The sequence below is a fragment of the Acomys russatus genome, chromosome X (genome assembly GCF_903995435.1).
Source record: "Acomys russatus chromosome X, mAcoRus1.1, whole genome shotgun sequence".
Lineage (NCBI taxonomy): Eukaryota > Metazoa > Chordata > Mammalia > Rodentia > Muridae > Acomys > Acomys russatus.
In genome coordinates, this window is record NC_067169.1 from 38,525,304 (window position 1) to 38,546,471 (window position 21,168).

At 38.3% G+C, this 21,168-nt stretch overlaps 1 protein-coding gene across 17 annotated transcripts in view; it reads left to right on the top strand.

Annotated features, from left to right (window-relative positions):
- The window catches only part of Dmd (dystrophin), a 2,465,896-nt gene that overhangs the window by 2,364,671 nt on the left and 80,057 nt on the right, over positions 1-21,168 (top strand). For all 17 annotated transcript variants that reach the window (XM_051140917.1, XM_051140916.1, XM_051140911.1 and 14 more), the window contains 3 exons: positions 3,493-3,694; positions 5,921-6,006; positions 8,336-8,493. In XM_051140917.1, coding sequence (XP_050996874.1) covers positions 3,493-3,694; positions 5,921-6,006; positions 8,336-8,493 — 446 coding nt within the window. The remainder of the gene's footprint in view (positions 1-3,492; positions 3,695-5,920; positions 6,007-8,335; positions 8,494-21,168) is intronic.

Here is a 21,168-nt window from a genome sequence, read left to right on the forward strand (position 1 = left end):
TAACCAGATCCTCTTTTGTGTGGCAAATAACCCTAGAAGGCTAGTCATTTCTCTCCTCTCTCTACCTCTTTTTATCCTCACAACCATTAGGCATGACCAACACACCACCACATGGTATTATCCTTTAATAATGCTGAAGCTGTAGCTTCTTTTTCCATTAAAGTATTTTTGAGGAGGCTTAAAGCACATACTGTTCTTGCAGAGGACACAAGTTTCAGCATCCATATTGGTTAGCTTACAACCACATGTACCTTCAACTACAGCAGATCTGGCTGTTGTCTCCTTTGGCCATCTGCACTTACATGCACATACCCACACACATACCCACACACATACAGATAATTAAAAATAAATCAGATCTTTAGAAAAACACATTTCCAGGAGTTTTTAAAGAAAAAAATTTAAAAATATGTATTTTATTTTATATGTATGATTATTTCACCTACATATATCTATGTATACCACATGTGTGCCTGATGCCTTTGAAGATCAGAAGAGAACATCCGATCCCTTGAGTTATGGTTCTGAGTCCCCATCTATGTGTGTGATAGGAGCTGAATCCAGGTCCTCTTTAAGAGCACCACATGCTCTTACATGCATGCACACACACACACACACACACACACACACACACACACATGCATGCACACACACACAAACACATTTGTGCATGTGTACATTTATTTCAAATTATAGTATATATTTATATCATGGAAAATGTTAACTTCAAGGAAAAGTATAGCTTCACAAGACAATCTGCTGGTTGTTTGCAGAAAAGCTCATAATTTTGTTTAAAGTTTCACCAAAATAACATCTATGTAGTCTTTAATAGGCTTGGTTTGAACATTGAGCACATGTGTGTGCATGCGTGTGTGTGTGTGCGTGTGTGTGTGTGTGTATATGTGAGAGAGAGAGAGAAAGAGAGAGAGAGAGAGACGGGGGGGGGGGCAGAGAGGCATTTCAATGGCCTACAACTCTTTCCTCACCTCTTTGCTGATCTGTTTCATTCTCTTTGCTTAAATGGAAGGGTTTTAAAAATTGTTCCATGAAAACAAAGTTGTGTTTCTCTGTTTGCTATGATTGTTTGGGGAAATGTGTTCTCTCGTGTTCTGTGATGTATTGGCCTTACAGTTAACCACATCTGGTTTTAGTAGAGAGTGCTACAAAGTGTTTCTCTCCTGTGTCATCTTGTGCTCCTGTTATTTCAGAGCAATTTTCTCACTCCTCTCTGGAGCTATTTATACTCTAAATTTACTCTTGTGTGTTTCCCCTACCTATTCACCTGTGTTGACATTAGGTCCAATAAAATGAAATTAATGTAATTTCACTGTTTGTTACCATTACATGGGATCATTAGACACTTTATAAAAAGTGAGTGTAAAAACTCACTGTTTTTATAGCCTTGGAGCAAAAACAAAATATGTATAACAATTAAAGTATATGGCAACAAATAAGAAAATAATAGGAAAACTTCATAGCGTCCTTCAATATATAAAGATATATGTTAAGAAAATTGGTGTATGGGAGAAATCTACTCTATCCTTTCAATACCAAAATGGACATGCTACATTTCTGAAGTTTTATATGTATGATAATTTTACCTACATATATCTATGTTAACCACATGTGTGTCTGATGCCTTTGAAGATCAGAAGAGAACATCCGATCCCTTGAGTTCACTCAAGCAGTTGTGCTCTCAGGAAATCAGGCAAATAAAAGAGATGATGAAACTCTTAGGACTATGTCCCTGTACCTCCCTACTGCCTCGCATGTAGTCCCCATTTAGCCTCCCTTTCTGTATGGCCTCCTGCCTGCTTGCGTTGCTATTTTTTTATCCTTCATTATATGTTCCATCAGACTCTGATACACCTTGCAGTCTGCCAGCTTCCTGTTTCCATATTTACACAGTCTTAGATTTCATTAAAAAAAAAATTCCTTTCTTTTTAGAGCACAGTGGAGCATTGTATAAAGTGATCTTACAATCTGCCGCTTAGTAATTCAGTATACATCTTAATTTGTGTAGTTGTATTCCATGATGTTCACTCAGTGATTAAATCACCTAATGATGTTTTTCTCAAAAATTGTCCCTGACATTAAGCAGCACAGGGTTGTATCTTAATATCAAAGAAGCTGTAGTAGAGGTATGTGTGATCATGAATTCCATCCTTAGCAAAATAAAATATGTAAGCAAGTAAGAGGGAAGTTAGCCTGAGATATTTTAGCAACACTGGTGTATGGGACAGGAGCACAGAATTTTACTCATGGGAGGGAAAAATAATGAAAACTATCTCTTGCTTCTGCTGTCTGATCTTCCTGTTTGTAGGGGAACTCCATAGAGTATCCTGGTTTTGTTTTTCAAGAGAGAAAGTACATGATGCATAAGTAGTAACCTACATAGCTATTAGCCAGTATTTTTTCTTAATATTTAATTAGAGCTCACCATGAGTAACTAGTAAAATAACATTATAGCCTTAAGTTTGCACATTTCTTTTATTATTGGGAAAGCTGTTTACTGAGTGAAATGACTTATGTTCATTTCATTTGAAGTTATATTTATAATTGCAGTGCATCTTCCCCTTAGGTGTGTGAGAGAGGCACTTAATTATCATTGATTCTCTGTCTCAATGCACTGACAATTCTAATCAGAGCTTAGGTGTATCATGTGGTTAAAAAAATACCAGTGTTGCGTTTTCAATTTGGCTAATAAATTGGCTTTAGAGAAAAGCATCTTTTCATGATGCTGATGGAAGTTTACCTTTGTTCATTTTTTTTTTTTTTTTGGCATATAACTAAAATACTACCTCAGACTGAGTGAATCATTCCTAGCCTTGAAAGTTCTTATAAGTGTCAAAAAGTACATTGTAAAATGCACTTTGAAGGGAAAAAGAGAAATAAATGAGCCTTCGGTTTGACGTCTAGCTAGATGATGCAATTTACCTATGGTAGTGAAGTTGGTTATTTTCTCACCTGGTGTTAAGGCAACAAAGAGATGGTGAGGTGTCTATTTCAAGGAGAAAAATGCTTACTGATTATGAATGCAGAGTCAGGAATTGAGTTTACACAAGCCTAACCATACAGCTTCATCTCATTGATCTCCAGGACTAATATGAGAAAGGGATAGCAGTATCTCTTTCAAAAAATCTCTGCTGCAACGCCTCTTTTTCCTTACTCAGGTAGAAATGACTACTGGCTTAGAAGACAGGTCCCTTTAACTCTCAAATATTCTCTGAGATTTCAGGGAAGGGGATGGGCCTGTGTGTTCATGGACTGCCAGTGAGATCTGAAAACTAATTTAGATTATGAATACTGGTAAAACCGGATCAAGTTCAAAGTTGAGAGATGAAAATGCAACGCCTTTAAAAGAAGGTGGAATTTGAGTTTGGCCTTTACAAAAGGGTAGCAAACAACTCAACCAGTATTCTCAAAGGAAAAGGAGTGAAAAGAAGTTTTATGTTTTGCGTCATTTCTGCTTTTGTGTGGTTTTCTTTGCAGTGGATCTCTTGAGCCTGTCAGCTGCATGTGATGCCTTGGACCAGCACAACCTCAAGCAAAATGACCAGCCCATGGATATTCTGCAGATCATTAACTGTTTGACTACTATTTACGATCGTCTGGAACAAGAGCACAACAATTTCGTCAATGTCCCTCTCTGTGTGGATATGTGTCTCAACTGGCTTCTCAATGTTTATGATACGTACGTATGACAAGAGAGGACCTACCTTACACAGTGATGACAATATTCCCATGATAATAATGTACTAGAAGCTATGGATGTCTTCTCCCTGGGATAAATAATTTCTGCATATAACTGGAAATATTTGATATGCTAACAATAAGAGCTGCAGTGCAGCCTTTAATCCCAGAGGCAGAGGATCTTTGGGAGTACAAGGCCAGTATGGTCTAGATGGTAAGTTTAGGACAACCAGAACTACACAGTGAGACTATGTCTAAGGAGGAAGAAAAGAGCCAGAAGGCAGACTGCTGTCAGACCAGAATCCAACCATAATCTGAGATAAGACAAATTTTTAAATAGAATGAACTATCATGTAGTGGTGGTTCTTTCCTTTTTTTCACCTGTGTTCCATCCATTTTAGAGCAACCCCTCACATTGGTAAGAATGACAGTGCTCCTGAAAACACTGGCACATATGTTATCAGCTCAGAATTGTCTTAACAGAAATGAAGGACAGTTATGTAGAAGACTGAATAGATGAGTCATACAAAATGAAAGTAAGCTCAAATATAGCAAACCCAGCTCCTGAAACCAAACAAGATTGTTGTTGTTGTTTTGTGTTTTAATAAGGTCTTACAGAGCTGCACTTTGGCACCTCCACTCATCACCCACTGTTGTTAAGAGAACAGTCATTTATTTCTTTTGGATTGCACACAGGACATAGCTTCAGTTCTCATTTTTGTTTTGAGCTTAATGCACACAATTGAGGAAGGAAACAGAAGGAATTGGCCTTGATTTTTCACTGAATTCCTTGTAGGCCTCAGAATTATTATGTGCCTCATTTCACATATCAACAAGTACATGTTCCCATTTGGAAATCTAGGAAGATTTTCTTAAAGAAGTTGATATAAAAAAACTTTGTCGTCTGTCTTTGTTGTATGTGTCTATTATTTCCTTTGTTAATATGCATACATAGTGTTTTCTTTGTTATTTTGGTAAGGTATTAACTTTTTAAGTTTCAGAACCATTATTAAATGTATATACTTATCAACTTGGTTCTTGAACATATCAGATTTTAATTGTGGATTACACTTACATTTGTTTAGATAAGGGTTTGTATTCAAATCTTCCCTTATATTTTTGGCACCATTTTTGTTGTAGATGAGATATGAATAGATTCGGAATATAGGACTTTCATTCAACCTACATGAAAATTATTTGAGGATAAAGACTTGAATTGTTGTATAAATTTTATCTGCTAAACTTTGATTCTCTTTTTTCCTAATAGCAATGTTTTCTGCACTATCAGGAATTTCATTAAAGCATTTGGGTCTAGGATTTTTCTTTAACTAAGAGACTCAATAAGTTGTACTAATTGAAAATTGAGCATATTGACCAACAAACAAACATACAAAACTCTGAGATAAATTTACTTTCCAAAATAAAATAAGAAGCTAAAAAGTTGTTGAAAAAACATTTGCTACAAAATGGAAATGTTTGTTCATTCTTGTTTTCTTTTTTTAACCCATAGTTAAATTTTTGTGTTAATATGTGTGTGTGTGTGTGTGTGTGTGTGTGTGTGTGTGTGTATAATGCTTTCTTCCATTTTCTAATGTAAAAAAGTATTGCCATATTAGAAATGTTGATATAGGAGTAGGCTATTTGAAATGTATGTCTTATAGAGCATGTATTTGGATGCTTTCTGATAAAGTATGCCCTAATTTCATTGGCTATAGAAATTCATATTTTATACGTTGTTTCCTGTGACTTGAAGTGATGACTCATTTTCTTAGCAATGATTTGATGAAATTCTGGGAGTGATGTACAGAGAACAGTTAGTGGCTGGATGATTTTTTTTCGTTCAACAACCAAAGTTGACATTTTGCTTTAGTAACCAGAACTTCCGAGTGTTCAGTGATAATTCTTCCTTATACTCAACCAAGGTGACTCTCTGTACAAGAGTGGAAGGGTATTTTATCCCCATTTTCTGTAGAGCTACTCTGGCAATTCAAGTAAGGGCCTTTAAGAGTTGAAAATTAGGAAATTATTCATTAATTTGGTTCATCAAACTTTCCCATTGCATTCTAGGTCATGAGACAAATAGATAATGAGCTCAAAAAGTTCATAACAACCTTAATCAAACAGTGCTCTACAGAGCTCCTGTATCCAAGGCCCTTTTCCCCTTAACTAGGAGTTTCTACAGTTTATTGGTGCACCAGTAATTGTTTTCTGGTTTGATTCTTCATAGGGGACGAACAGGGAGGATCCGTGTCCTGTCTTTTAAAACTGGCATCATTTCTCTGTGTAAAGCACACTTGGAAGACAAGTACAGATGTAAGTCATGTATATGAACTCTATTCCTTTATTGATGGTGCCTAATTACCCTCGTTCTAGATGGAAATTGTATTACATTCTTACTTGACATCAGGCTTCTTGCATAAGATATAGAACTACTTTTAAAATGTCATAAAATTTCGGTTGTACTATTTCCTGTCAGACATTAAATTGAAGGCATTTAAATAGAGAAATGAGGATTAACTTCTCCAGTCTGAGTATTATTTTGTGTTACATTGACTGTGTCTGAATAAAACACATGTTCCAAGGGGATAAAGTCTGATTTCCTAACCCCTTTGTATAAGTCAAGAAAAGAAACGTGAAGGTTTAATCCATGCATTGCCTGTGCCTTCTTACTTAAAGAATACTATCAGGCATTTGTGTTCAAAACACATTGTTTATTTTATAATCATCTCATTGCACGTTGTACTGACATCCAATTCTGTCACATGGCTAACATTTTACTGTTTGAGGGATGGCTAGCCTGCTATTTCTTAAAAGGTAAATAGCACCCTCCACAATTTTGATTTGCTATTGGGATCTTCTACTTAAAATGTATAAATCTAAAGTAAAAAGTAAATGTTGAAGGACAGATAGCTTGGACAACCAAGTCACCATTTATTTTTACTGTAAAGGACTGTCTAGGATTTTTGCCTTGAAATGCTTATAAGAAATCTTTTTAGGAGGAATTAAACAAATGTAGCTTGTCCTGGCTTCCTCCTAAGAACTAGTCATACATAGATGAAGAGGTATATTGGGTGTAAAGACAGGCAGGAGACAAAAGACATGGCTTTTTTCCAAAGCCACACTGTTGTGCTGCTCATTTTTGTAGAGAAAACCATAAAATACACAAAGCACAGTAGCGCTCAATTTTATATAGTTCCCACTGAATTTTTCTTTTCTAAGAACTAAACAAAACAAACAAAAACCACCCAATGAGAAACACTGCTTTTTAACCCTTTAAAATTAATTTGGATAAAACTATTTCTGACTGCTTTCCTCTATTGAATATTATAGTTACTTGTTGTAAGTTAGGCGTATTGTCTTTTGAAAAGACATAAGGATGGTTTCTCCCTGTGTTCCTGTTTCCATTGGAGTTTTCCAAGTTCAAGGTCATCCTTGAATACCTAGTAAAATCCTTTCTTCCAAAATATATATATATATATATATATATATATATATAAAAAACTGTAAGGCAGACATAGAAAGTCAATAATAGTATAACACAATATGAACTAATTACATATAGGTACAGCATGCTCTGTGAACATACATGGTAATCTTAATAAGTTTAATGGTTTTATAACTCTGTAAGGAAATCCTGATTCTGCTACATCTTTTAATATCTAATGCTCGCATGCTTTTGGTTAATTATATGGCTTTTGATTCTAAAATTTCTGTGGTAGTATTCATATCATATAGACATAATAATTACCAACAGATTATTTCTTGCTTTGACTAATTCAGGTGTTAAGAATATATTTAGGGGGGCAGATGAGATTGCTCAGTGGGTAAAGATACTTGCTGCCAAGCCCAATAACATGAGTTCCATCCTCAGGATCCATATGGTAGAGGGAGAAAACCAATTCCTGTAAGTTGTTCCTGACATCCACATGCTCTAAATGCATGCATACATAATAAATCAATAAAATGTAACTTTTAAAAGTGTATGTGGAGCTGGCAAGATATCTCAGTAGATAAAGGCACTAGTCATTAACCCTGATGATCTGAATTTGATTTTCAGGATCGTTAAGGTGGAAAGAGAATTAACTACTGCAAGTTTTCCTTTGACTTGCATACATGTGCCATGATATATGTGACCCCCTACTCCATATATTAATAAATTAAAATAAAAAAATACATGTAAACTCAGCTTCTTTGCAGGGCTTTATTGTAGTTAAATTTTCATATTTCATATGTAGGTAATGATGATTAGCCTAGTTTATAGAAATATGATCTTATTTGCCTAAGTTAGCCATCATCCCTCTCAGCTTGATATGGAGAAAACCATGGCTTCAATCCTTAAAATTGTATAAAACCACACATGTATAATCTTAGCACTCAGGAAATGGGGTCAGGATAATAAGAAGTCCAAGGATATCTTCAAATATAACAAATTCAAGGCCAGCCTGTGTTATATTAGACCATGCCTCCCAACAAAGGAAAAGAAAAAAAAGAAAGATAAAAAAGAAAAACAGTGAGACCAATCTGTGGGAATATTGGGTATTACTGAGAAATGTAGTATCTGCATTGAACTGTACATTGGGTTCTGCTTATGTCCACTTGTTCCAGTGTTTTGATTTTCATGATTCTCTTCTTCCTTTTATAGACCTTTTCAAGCAAGTGGCAAGTTCAACTGGCTTTTGTGACCAGCGTAGGCTGGGTCTTCTACTGCATGATTCGATTCAAATCCCAAGACAGTTGGGGGAAGTTGCCTCCTTTGGGGGCAGTAACATTGAGCCAAGTGTCAGGAGCTGCTTCCAATTCGTAAGTTACTCATTTTTTTTCTCTGTGTGGACCTGCCAAGTGTTCTCCACAAATGCATCCCCGGTACCACCTACACACACACACACACATACACACACACACACACACACACACACACACACACACACACACACAGCCTGTCTTATAGTAAGATCAAAGGCTTCCACTTTTCTAGCGTCTGTTGCTTGCTCAGCACACTAACACTCTTGTTTGGTCTGCCTTTTTCTGCGCTGTGATTCTCTCTGTCCTTTTTTTTCTGCTCCTTTTTCTTCTCAATGCCTGAGCACTCTGCTGTGAAAGACATGTAGGCTGTTTCCATTTTTGGCAAAGTAGGTAGTACTGCTAGGTAATGCTATAATGAACATTCTTCCTAGGTTTTGTCCTTTTCTTAATCACTCTGTGTGTGTGTGTGTGTGTGTGTGTGTGCGCGCGCGCACATGCGCGCGCATATGTGCATGCTTGCATGTGTGTGCATTCATGGTACAAATGTGGGCATGCATATATCACAGAGGAGAACCTTGAACATCAGTCCTAAACTTCCATCTTATTTCAGAAAGGGTCTCTTGCTCTTTGTTACTATATATGCCTGGCTAGTTAGTCCGTACACTTTAAGGGATTCTCCTATCCCTGCCTTTCCTTTTGTCATAGGAGAAGTGAGATTATAGAAATACACTGTGATGCATGGCTTTCTGTAGGTTCTAGAGTTCTGAGATTACTCAAGTCTTCATTCCTCCATAGCAAGCACTCAATCTACCAAGACTTCTCAGTCCATTTTCTTTTCTTTGAAGTTGATTCCTTTGGATAAATTCTCCAAGAATATAATGATTAGATTCAAGGATATAAATATTTTGTGGCTTTTGATTCATATTAGCAGATGGCTTTTCTTCAACAATTCTTTCTAGTTATAATGCCACCAGAATGAGTGGAATAAGATATTTGTAAGACCACATTATTCACTGTATTCTTATGTAGTTTTAAATGCTACAAGCTGTTTTTCTTCTGTGAGGTTTCTCAATCCATTCTAATCCCATTCACAATGGCTGAAATGTACAAAATTGAAGTCTTTTACCACAAATTAAGAGAAAATTCTATGCAGCTTTCTAGGTAGAACCCTGGGGGCTATTTGGATGTTAAATCAGTTTGACTATTTAAGAGTTAATTGGCAATATGGCTGTGCACAAAATCAGCTCACTTAGAATGGAGAGAGGCATATTGTTTGAATTATTTGTGAAAATGGTGGCAGACTAGTTTAAACAGATATGGGAAATAAATACATTTTTCACCATTCTAAGGCATGAACACACTATCATTATGAAACTTTTTTACATGTAGCTATAGTAGTAGCTCTTATAGAATATCAATAGTACTTATTTTCATATAATGAATTCTAATAGCCACATAGAATATAAATCTATTTTGTTTTTAAAATCCACTTATATAGCAACTTGCATTGCTATTAATTTCCCTCTAACATTTGTTTTCGTTTAGTAAAATTCTACTTTTTATTTTTTGAGCTCAAGCTGTGAAGTGCATGCACACGTTTTCACATATGTGTACCTATGTAGTGTGTGTTAGGTTAAAAGAAAAGATCATATTGTAGAGATACTGACAGCTGTGGTGGTCCTTGTTACAGGGCTCTCTGTCACTTCCCTGTACTGACTCACAGGACAGCTATTACCCTTCTTTCCTGTAGCATCTCTACTTGCATTTGGTTGTCAGGCTAGGAGGCTGTTGAACTGTGCTTTCCCTGGTAAGGAGGCCAGTCTGTTCCACCTCTGCTGTTGCTAGTTGCCCCCTCTTCAGAACTCCACCTGACTTCCTTGCTTACTCGCCATTCCGGTACTAGCAGCACTCTCTTCTCAGCATCAGCATTTGAACTCAGTCCATCATGCATATTGATTGAATGCTTCTGTGCTAGCTGGCGAACTCCTGGAAACCTCTTTTGTTAAATTGGGAAGAAATGGACCCACAGACTCTCAGTGATAATAAGTGACTTTTTATTTGCTCCTTGCTTTTTTTCTTAATTTCCTTCTTTGGGTATTTATAATTTTGGAAAAAGGAAACAAATGAATAAAGTGCTTCTTTTGAATCCTTTCCATTGCCATCCTTATCTTGTTTCTCAACCTGCTCATTGCATGTTTACACCATTGCATTGTTATTCTAGTAAGCCTAAGTACACAATATACTGTCTTTCTTTGGTCTGAATGTCTGTTTATGTGTTTTAGAGAAAACTATGACATCCACCATTAAAATTTTTCAATTTCTTTCCTTTTTTAAAAAAATGTTTCTTGAGACAGATTTTCTCTGTGTAACCTTGGCTGTTCTGAACTCACTTTGTAGACCAGGTTGGCCTCGAACTCACAGTGATCTGCCTGCCTCTGCCTCCTCAGTGCTGGGATTAAAGGTGTGCGCCACCAAACCTGGCTTCTTTTTTTTTTTTAATTTTTTTTTTATTAATTTATTCTTGTTACCTCTCAATGTTTATCCCATCCCTTGTATCCTCCCATTTTTCCCTCCCTCCCATTTTCCCATTATTCCCCTCCCCTATGACTGTTCCTGAAGGAGATTACCTCCCCCTGTATATGCTCACAGGGTATCAAGTCTCTTCTTGGCAACCTGCTGTCCTTCCTCTGAGTGCCACCAGGTCTCCTCCTCCAGGGGACATGGTCAAATGTGAGGCACCAGAGTACGTGAGAAGGTCATATCCTACTCTCCACTCAACTGTGGAGAATGTTCTGACCATTGGATAGATCTGGGTAGGGGTCCAAAGCCTACCGCCTGTATTGTCCTTGGCTGGTGCCTTAGTTTGAGCGGGACCCCTGGGCCCAAATCTGCCTATCATAATGCTCTACTTGTAGGTTTCTAGGACGCTCTGGATCCTTCTACTTTGCCATTCTCCCATGGTTCTCTCATTTAGAGTCCCAATAGGATGTCCTCCCCTCTGTGCCAGTTTCCTGGTAAGTGAAGGCTTTCGTGGGACATCTTTTTTTCAGTCCTCTGGTCGTTCCTAATGTAGTTCCATAACCATTGCTTTGAAACATTGATTTTGCTACCTTAGGATAGCCATACCTCACTGTTTGTATCATGCATGATTATAAGTAATGCCAAAATTATTGTTACTTAGAAAAATTTGCCTTTATTCAACTGTCTCACTCCTTTGAGGAGAGCACAATGGGCAGACTTTGGGAGGTTTTGGGTTTTATGTTTGAACAACTAAACTGTACTTTTAGCCTCCTTCAACTGGTAGAATGGTTGATTCTCATCTTTATTTGCCACCTCTTTCCCCAGTATGTTCTTACTGATACCTTTTTCCAGTTGCTATCAAGGGTAAACTACAAATATTTCATCTCATTTATCTTGGATTCTGGGTAGAATAAGGAGTGTTGTATAGCAAATCAGGATAGGTGAGAGCAGTGTGTGTTGGGGGTGGGTGGGTAAGGTCAAGTATTGATGAACTGGATGTTTATAGTACAATGGACCCAGATATGGCTAATCATATTGGGAGCCTCTTAACTTGTAATCATTTCCCATCACTAAATGGCTCCATTACTAATGTTTACTTTAGGATCTATGTCCTGGCCCCAGCTTGCTTTTCCTCGGTCAGGTGCTCTGGTGGTCACCTTGCCTTTCATTGTGCCAAAGGCAGGAAAATACAATGTTTGCCTTAGGGAAAGATAACAGCAGTGGAAACAACCTCTGCCCTCTCTTTGAAGTGTAAGACCTTGGGAACCAGCTAGGCTTGCTCCTTCAACAAGCTGTTGCTCAAAGGTTGCTATTTCTGTTAGCGTGAGAAGGGCGTGAAGTGTTTGTTTCTCTTATCGATTCATTTCTTGCACTTCAGGCATTGACTTTAAATAGTAGTTATTCTGTTTCCTTTGTTTCTTGTCACCACATAGGAAGCTTAGTTTTTCCTGTGCTAATATACTTAGAAAGGTATGGTTCATGGTCCATTTGTGGCAAAAAGAGAAGTAAGGTTTCATGGATTAAGTTCTCTGGGTAATCTTCAAAAAGTTTCCTCAGTTCTATATGTCCCCACCACACACATACAAAGATGAGAAGGAAATCATTTATCAGGTCTTTAAAAACAAACAAACATGACATTAAAAAGAAGTGTAACCCCCCCCCCCCCCCGTATACCAGTATATAGGAGGCTGAAGCAGAAGGATCGCTACAGGTTTGAGGCTATCTTGGGCTACATAGTGAGTCAGAGGCCATCCTAGTGTACATAGCAAGACACTTTTAAAAAAGACCAAACCTGGGAGTCTGGGGAGATAGCTCAGTTGAAGAAGTACTTGTTCTGAAAGCATGGAGGTCCGAGTTTGGAATCCTTGCATGCATGCAAAAGTCCAGGTGTGGCAGCATGTGCCTATCATCCCTGTATCAGGGAGGTAGAAAAAGGCAGATCCCTTGATGTCATCTTGCTTGTCAGATAGGCTTGCTGAATTGGTGAGCTCCAGATTCAGTGAGAGGCTCAATCTCAAAAACTAAGGTGGAGGGCTAGTGAGTAAATGTACTTAGCACAAAAGCCTAGCAACCCAAGAGCCTGAGTTGAAACTTAGGAAGCCACACAAAGGTGAAAGAAGGGGACTTATTCCTCAAAGTTGTCTTCTGATCTCCACAGTGTGTGCCATAATGCTTGCTCCTGCACCCCTAAATTAGCAAAAATGAAGCTATGTCTGGGTATTCAAATAACATTTTCAAGATAAGTTTGTGGTATCTTGAATAATACTAAGTGAAGCTACTGTGTCACACTGCTGCCAAGGCATTCTCTGGGAAGTTGACTCATTTTGATAGTGATAAAAAGCTTTAAAACGTTGATGTTTTGTGATACAGCATCAACTAATGTGTGATTACTTTGTTTCTCTTTTGTATTCCCTAGGGGGAAAAAAAAGGACATTGAAATAGGAAATTGATCTTTCAGGCCATAGTAAAGCCAAACTAACTGTAGCAATGGGTCACAGACTGCCTGAAAGAACCTTTGAGTTGTTTTTCAGATGAAGAAATGAAATTCAAGGAGAGAGGTTGAATATATTTTATATCATGCCATTATATCAGCTAGTGAGTTTAACCAGACCAACTACTGGCCTGAGCTAATAATGGGTCACAATGTTGACATAAGGCTTTACATCAGTTTCAGCTTGCAATGGGATGACATAAATTAGTGAACATCTCTCCCTTAACACACACATCTTTATTACAAATACTCTAATTTGAGGGATGGATACATGGTTCAGTGGTTAAGAGCACATACTGCTCTTGCAGAGAAGCTGAGTGTGGTTTCCAGCACCCATGCTAGGCAGTCCACAACTGCTTGGCTCATGAGTCCAGGGGATCTGACACTCTCTTCTAGACTCGACTGGGATCTACACTCACACACACATATCCACAGGCAGTCATTTATTTATAACTAACTTTTAAAAATACTCTAATCCATTTGTTTGTGCTGTATCTGTTTTTGTTTTTGTTTTTTTGAGACAGAGTCTCTCTGTGTAGCCTTGGCTGTCCTGGACTTACTTTGTAGACCAGGCTGGCCTCGAATTCACAGCGATCTGCCTGCCTCTGCCTCCTGAGTGCTGGGATTAAAGGCATGCACCACCACCACCTGATGCCTTGTCTGTTTTTCAGTAAAACCAAATATTACTTTTTGGTATACCAGCATACCAGCATACCAACATACAAGAGACATACCAACAAGTAGCATTTAGCACTACTCTGAGAAGTACTTCCTTCCTCCACTATGATGGGCTGTGTAGTATTTTCTTTCTTTCTTTTTTTTTTTTTTTTTAGTATTTTCTTCTGTAAACATTTTAATGACTTTATTATTTAGATAGACTTGTGTACACCAATTTTATATTCAGTATGCTTCAACTACAAATGCTAGAGTGTCAACATCTGTTCATTCTACATCTGTTTTCTGCCTTTGTACATTGAAAATGAACGCATTGCTGTTTCATCTATCTTCTGAATTTTTATATTCATATGACAAAATGAAAATCATATGTGGTTGCTATAATGAAGAATGAATACAAAAATGGGAATAAATTATAGTCTCAATTGTTCAAATCAAGTATGTCTATGTATTTCATATGTAAAAAAAATCCATTCAAGGTTTTGTATAATGGGGCATCAGGGGCACCATGACAGGCCTATGCCAAGGTGGGGGCACTATGGATTACACACCACACCACATATCCAATATAACAGAAGTTTATTGTGAGAAAGGAGGAAGGAGAGAAAGGGACATCCATGACATAGAGAGGGAGGGGATGGGGACAGAGGGAGAACAGAAAGATCAAAGGTGCTGTGGTGGTAGGTGAGTCCTTTTATCCAGCACATACCTGATGGAAGCAAGTGATGACATAAGATGTTACTAGGACCCTATAGGCAGGCTAGTGGGATCTTCTGTGAATTAACATTCTTCCCTTTTTTTTTTTTAAACTAAAAACTGAGGAACCAGGGAAAAGTGGTGAGGCTGGAATGAGGATGTTGTGTTCTCTGGACTGCTTCTCATGCAAGACAAGTTAAAGTATAGAAATGCAGGGTTATTGGAAGTAGCTCTTGGCCTTGCGGCAAGTGGGTAGAGGGCAAGCAACAACACCAAAACGTTCAGATTATATAGTGAAGGGGAAGAGAAAGTCCCTGCCCTTGGGTTAGAAAATTCACGGGAGAGAGTGGGTATGTTAGCCACCCCCTGCAGCAAGTAGGCTCCAAGGGATGCTTGGAGATCCTGGATCTGCTTGTCCTGGTTCTGAAGCACATCATCCTAGCCTTTGGTTGATAATAAATGAATAAGGGACAGCATATTCATCTATGAGTACTTCCTGCTGACAGCGAAGTGTCTCTATTTGGGGTGAGGGTGGCAAAAAGCTGGGGTGTTGGCCACGCCTAGGAGGAGCAGACTGTCCTACTTGCTCTCCAGGATCTGTGAGACCATCTGTGGCTAGGGATGCTCACATTCAGCTGATACAGCCTGTGAGATTAGGCCAGAGCACCTGTATTCTGGGTGTAGCTCTTGAGGAAACATCTGAACCTGGCAGGATTCTGAAACACATATACATATTAGGGACAGAATATATGTTTGAGACTTTTAGGCCCATGGCCTTGGTAGGTGGAGGGGGAGGACTCCAAAACTTGGGAAAGGGGGAGGAATCCCACATTCTGAAATAGAAAATAGGTAGGGAGCTTAGGCTATTGATTGACAGTACTTACCTGGAGTCCATTTTACCTGTGAGAGGAGGATCCACATTTCCTGAAGATTACAAGATTCTTTTTAAGTTTACAAAGGGAGGCAAACATCAGATATCTTAGTATTACAATTGCTTGTGATCTGTACTGAAATCCACACCATAGAAAAAAGCAGCAGACATACATTTTTGTGTCATAGCATAGCAGAAGCTTGGGAAACGATCTTGGGTAAAAAGCATGAACACTTAAAGTGATCTCAGGGAAAGCAGAAACTTCATGATCCTTCTGACAGGTGTCCTAACCAAGCTTTGGGAGGACAGAAACCTCCAGTGGAGCAGAAGGGCAAAAGTTCACTTGAGAGAGGGACTTCTCTCTATCCAGAAGATTGGATGTGTATAAATTTATCATAATGAGAAACAACACTTAAGTCTATACTTAAAAGACAAACCAAATGAAATTTAAAATCTTGAGCTTGGAACTGTGATAGTGGATCATATGGTGGAATGTTTTACCTAGCTAATGAATTGACTAATGAACTAATATGGTTAGATTATCTTGGGGTAAGGTCTGTTTTCTGTGTCTAGTAACAAGGTAAACTGTGTCTAGACCTAGTAGCAGCTTTAGGAGAGTGAGGCTTAAGGCCTGATTCTCACACATGAAGAGCACTGACAAGGCATCTGAAGCCTTGGTTTCTGCAGTTAAACTGGTGTATCTTTCACTAGCCTAGCCTTCAAACCCATCAGACACCCGAGAAGGATAAATTGTAATCTAAATGGCCTATGTGTCAATGAAAACGACAGAGTATAGTCCATAATCCATTACCTAGACAGTTATACCAAGTTCCTGGGATCTCCATGACAGTGTGGGCAGAGGCACTATGGCCATCCACACAGAAGATGAGAAGCTTTTTCTGTGGAGGCTAGAACATGGGAAAGACTGACCTCACCCCATCTTCAGCAGTGTTATGTGAGACAGTAACTCTCCATGTGTCTAGTTTGTCCACAGTTCAGGCTGGGTCCTAGCAGCGAGCAAGGCATTAGGGCAGTCTGCCCAATGGTTAGTGTACCCTAGTCCAGGTGGAGTCCTAGTCATTGTGCCCATGTCTTCTTGGAGACTGGGAGTTACTGTTAGGATTTTGGAGTCTCTGTCTGTCATAAGTTCGAACATCTTTTTTTTTTAATTTTTTATTAATTTATTCTTGTTACATCTCAATGGTTATCCCATCCCTTGTATCCTCCCATTCTTCCCTCCCTCCCATTTTCCCCTTATTCCCCTCCCCTATGACTGTTCCTGAGGGGGATTTCCTCCCCCTGTATATGCTCATAGGGTATCAAGACTCTTCTTGGTAGCCTGCTATCCTTCTTCTGAGTGCCACCAGGTCTCCCCATCCAAGGGACATGGTCAAATATGAGGCACTAGAGTTTGTGTGAAAGTCATACCCCACCCTCCATTCAACTGTGGAGAATGTTCTGTCCATTGGCTAGATCTGGGTAGGGGTTTAAAGTTTACCGCCTGTATTGTCCTTGGCTGGTGCCTTAGTTTGAGCGGGACCCCTGGGCCCAAATCTGCCTATCATCTTAAATGCCATATTCAGCAAGTTTTTCACAGGCTTGAGGGCTAGCATATCTGAGTTAAACAATCTCTTCCTGTCTTTAGTTATCTGCTCTAAATTATGCCTTGCAAACATAAAACAGAAAGTTATGATTTATGATTACACCATATTCTACAGGTAAGTATTTGAGAACCATGTCTATCTCAAGTAGATCTAAATAGGCAAACTTTTCTTGTTTCTAGTTGTTTTATGGAGTGGTGGGGAGCACCATGACAGGCCCATGCCAAGGTGTACTCCATGAGGGATTACATGGCAAACAACAGATCTGGCAGAAAAGGCATTTATTGTGTGTGTGGGAGGGGGGGGAAAGTGAGTGCTCATAGCAGAGAGGCAGGAGGACAGGGAAAATACAAAGACTGAATTAACTGGGGTGGCAGGTGGGTCCTTTTATCCAGCACACACCTGGTGGCAGCAGGTGATGACTTAAGATGTTGCTAGGGCCCTGAAGGCAGGCTAGTGAGACCTGTGACCTAACACAAGGATCTTTGGAGTTGTGTCAGAATAATTATGTACTTAAACAATGAAGTTTGTCTGCCTAGATATGAAATCTCAGTTCTGCTGTGGGCAAGCTTTGTACAGGCACATTTCTTACCTTTCCTGACTCCTGACATTTAGGTAGTATTATGAGGATTAAATCAGCCAGCCTGGGTAGATTACTTAGTTATGGTGAGCACCTGCTAGGCTGATCACTATGATTACCTTAAGTGTCTTGTGACATGGGAATATTATTTCAAGATTAACAGTCTACTATACCTATAGCTAAGTATCTGTGGATTCAGTTTGAAGCTTTTAAGATTGTTTCTATGCACGTGTAAAGAATACCATGCTAGAACATTTTTGCCCTAGTTAGATATCAGTTCTCAAGGTAATGGAACACACTTCATATTTTCACTCCTTAGATAACTTACTTCTAAATATTGCAATTTTTAGAAGGTCTTTTGCATTCATAGGCATTATTTTTACACCCCCTTTGGACATAGGGAAGCATACTCATATCCATTGAGGTAGCCTAGTGTGGAGGGTAAGTTTTATCATGAATTAGCATCTCCAACTATGAATGAGAATGGAAAAAAGAGAAAGGTACAGGTAGATGGGTTTGTTCATCATTTACTTACCTCTTCTGCTGTGATACTAGGGGATGAACCCAAAGTCTCATACTTGGAAAAAAAGTGCGTTGTTTTTTTTTCTTTACATATACTTTTATTGGGTGAATATTCTGGATTACTGTTTTTATCAGTTCACCGTTTGTGCTAATTCATCATAAAAGCTTACCCTCCACAATCAAGGAAACTAAAAACTAATTTACATCTTTATCACCCGTTCTCCACCAGTATTAACTATTAAATTTTATTTAATGGAAAGTTATTTTTCTAAACATTATTTATTTAAGATGGAAAAAGTATAAAATTTACTTTTATAGTATTTTTATCTATTTCTCCAATGTCTTCAGCATATCTTGACTTATTTATCTGACAGCTACAAGTTTTTATTTCATTTACATTTGGATTTTTTAAACAAGATTTCACTATATAGTGATACATTTGAAAAAAATTTAAACATTTACTTATTTGTGGTGTGTGTGTGTGTGTGTGTGTGAGAGAGAGAGAGAGAGAGAGAGAGAGAGAGAGAGAGAGAGAGAGAGAGAGAGAGAGAGAGAGAGAGAGAGAAACACATGCACACACATACTTGTTCATGAAAGCACACACTAGCTGATGTATATGCTGGTTCTCTTCATCATGTCAGTTCTAAAGATGAAACTCAGGTCCTCAGGATGCTGGGCGGCAAGTTCCTTTAATGGCTGAACCATTGAGGTAGCCCTTTGATAATATTTTTAAAGAGTTCTGGGCTGGGGAATGGTTCAGTGACTATGAACTCTTGCTGTGCAAACATTAGGGCCTGAGTTTGGATCCCAAGAAGCCGTGTACAAGATAGTTATATGGCTACATGTGTCTGTAAACTTGGCTGAGGGTTTATGGAGATAGGAATATTACTAGGCTTTTCTGTCCAACTACCAGTCCAGCTTCAGATTCATTTAGCCAAAGGGTTAGTGAAATACCCTGTCTCAAAGAAATAAGGTCAAAGTGATAGAGTAGGACTCCTCTTAACACACATACAAAAGCCCCTGCACACACAGTGTATACATATCACATACACAGAGGTTTTTGTCTTTTTTTTTTTTTTTTTTTTTTTAAGGCAGGATTTCTCTGTGCAGTCTTGGCCATCCTAGAACTTACTCTGTAGACAATAGTGGTATCAAACTCATAGAGAGCTGCTGGCCTCCCAAGTGCTAGGATTAAAGGCATGCACCACCACTGCCTGGCTTATTTTGCCTTTTTTCAATGTTACATTTTATTTGCTGTAGTAGTAACATTTACCAATGGTTGTTCAGTTCTGAGTTTAGACAAATATGTAAAGTCATGTCATCCCCACTACAATCAAGATGCTGCTTTATTATTTTCTTTCTCATTCCCAAGCTATGGGACCTGCTTTTTTCCTCAAATCGCTTTTAAATAAGCAGAGGAGGTGGCAATGGAAGAGTTAACTCTGTAAGTTACACCACTGCATAAAGTGTCCTGCTCTATACTTGACAAAGTATGTTCCATTGCATGACGGGTAGATGAGCACATCTCCAGATTCATAAAATGTCCTCTTAAGTAGGAACTCTCCATCATAAATTCCTAGCACTGAGTATATTAAAGGATTTGCATAGACTTCAGATTGTGCTCATGTTCTCTAAGGCCAGGGTGTTAATTGGTGTATTAGTCTGGTGGAGTGGAGAGCCTAAGGTCAAGATAGGTGTCCTTGAACATGTAAATGAAGAGTGGATAATCACCATGTGTTATTGTTTGGGCTGATTTTTATCTTTAATGGGTGATTCAGAGTCCTGATTAATATTTAGAGCAGTGACTGCTGGCCTCCAACCTGCTCATTATCTTCACAACTTTAAATAAAATACTTGATTTCTACCTAAGACAGCAGTTATGGGAAGCCTTTTACTTCTTGTTTCAAGACAAGTCTTGACCTTTCAATCTCTACATCAAACAAGACAAAAATTCTGTAGATGTGGAAGCACTCATTCTCATGGCTGGAAATTCACAATTAGAATCCCAGAAAATTACATCCAGACAGAGCAAAGGAGGGTGTGTTAGGTAACACAACACAACGAGAGACTAGAAAGTGAATTTTATGTTAGATTTCTGGTTTCTGGGGTCTTGAGAAGTTTTTCCATTTTACATCATTTATGTAAAAGCCCCTTGAACTCTTTCCTTATGCTTGTTAAAGCCTGTTTTACCCCATCCTCCTACTTTACCTTCCCATATGAAAGAATGGCTTGAGAGAAATGCTGGTCCCCAGCCATTATTTCAATTTAGAACCATTTCGATCACAAAGAGTCAATAATAGAATAATTCTCAGCCATCTATCCTATGCATCCACTCTAACCATTAGTTTTTGCTGTATGTAAATGTGCTATTCTCAAAGCCCTCTCTGTGTGCTGTATGTGAACATGAACACATATTACACACTTTATCCTTTACCATTTAAAAGAAAAGAGGCACCACAACACAAAGCTCAATATTTGACTGCATTTACCCTATCTGTAATTCATATGCCCTCAAGTTGAGGAAACAAGAAAGCATGAGTTTACTACTTGACAATTTTATCTTTTTCCTTGCTTATCACAGGATACATAAGTGGTAATGCTTACTTTTATTTACATAATTTAACTCAACTTAGTAGTTCTTCCAACAAAATCAACATTAATAATTCCCTTTTGTTCCCAAATGTTCCTTATATCTAACTATTTACATTCAAGGTCTATCAAGGCTTTTGTCTTAGAATTTATATATACATATACATACATACATACATACATACAT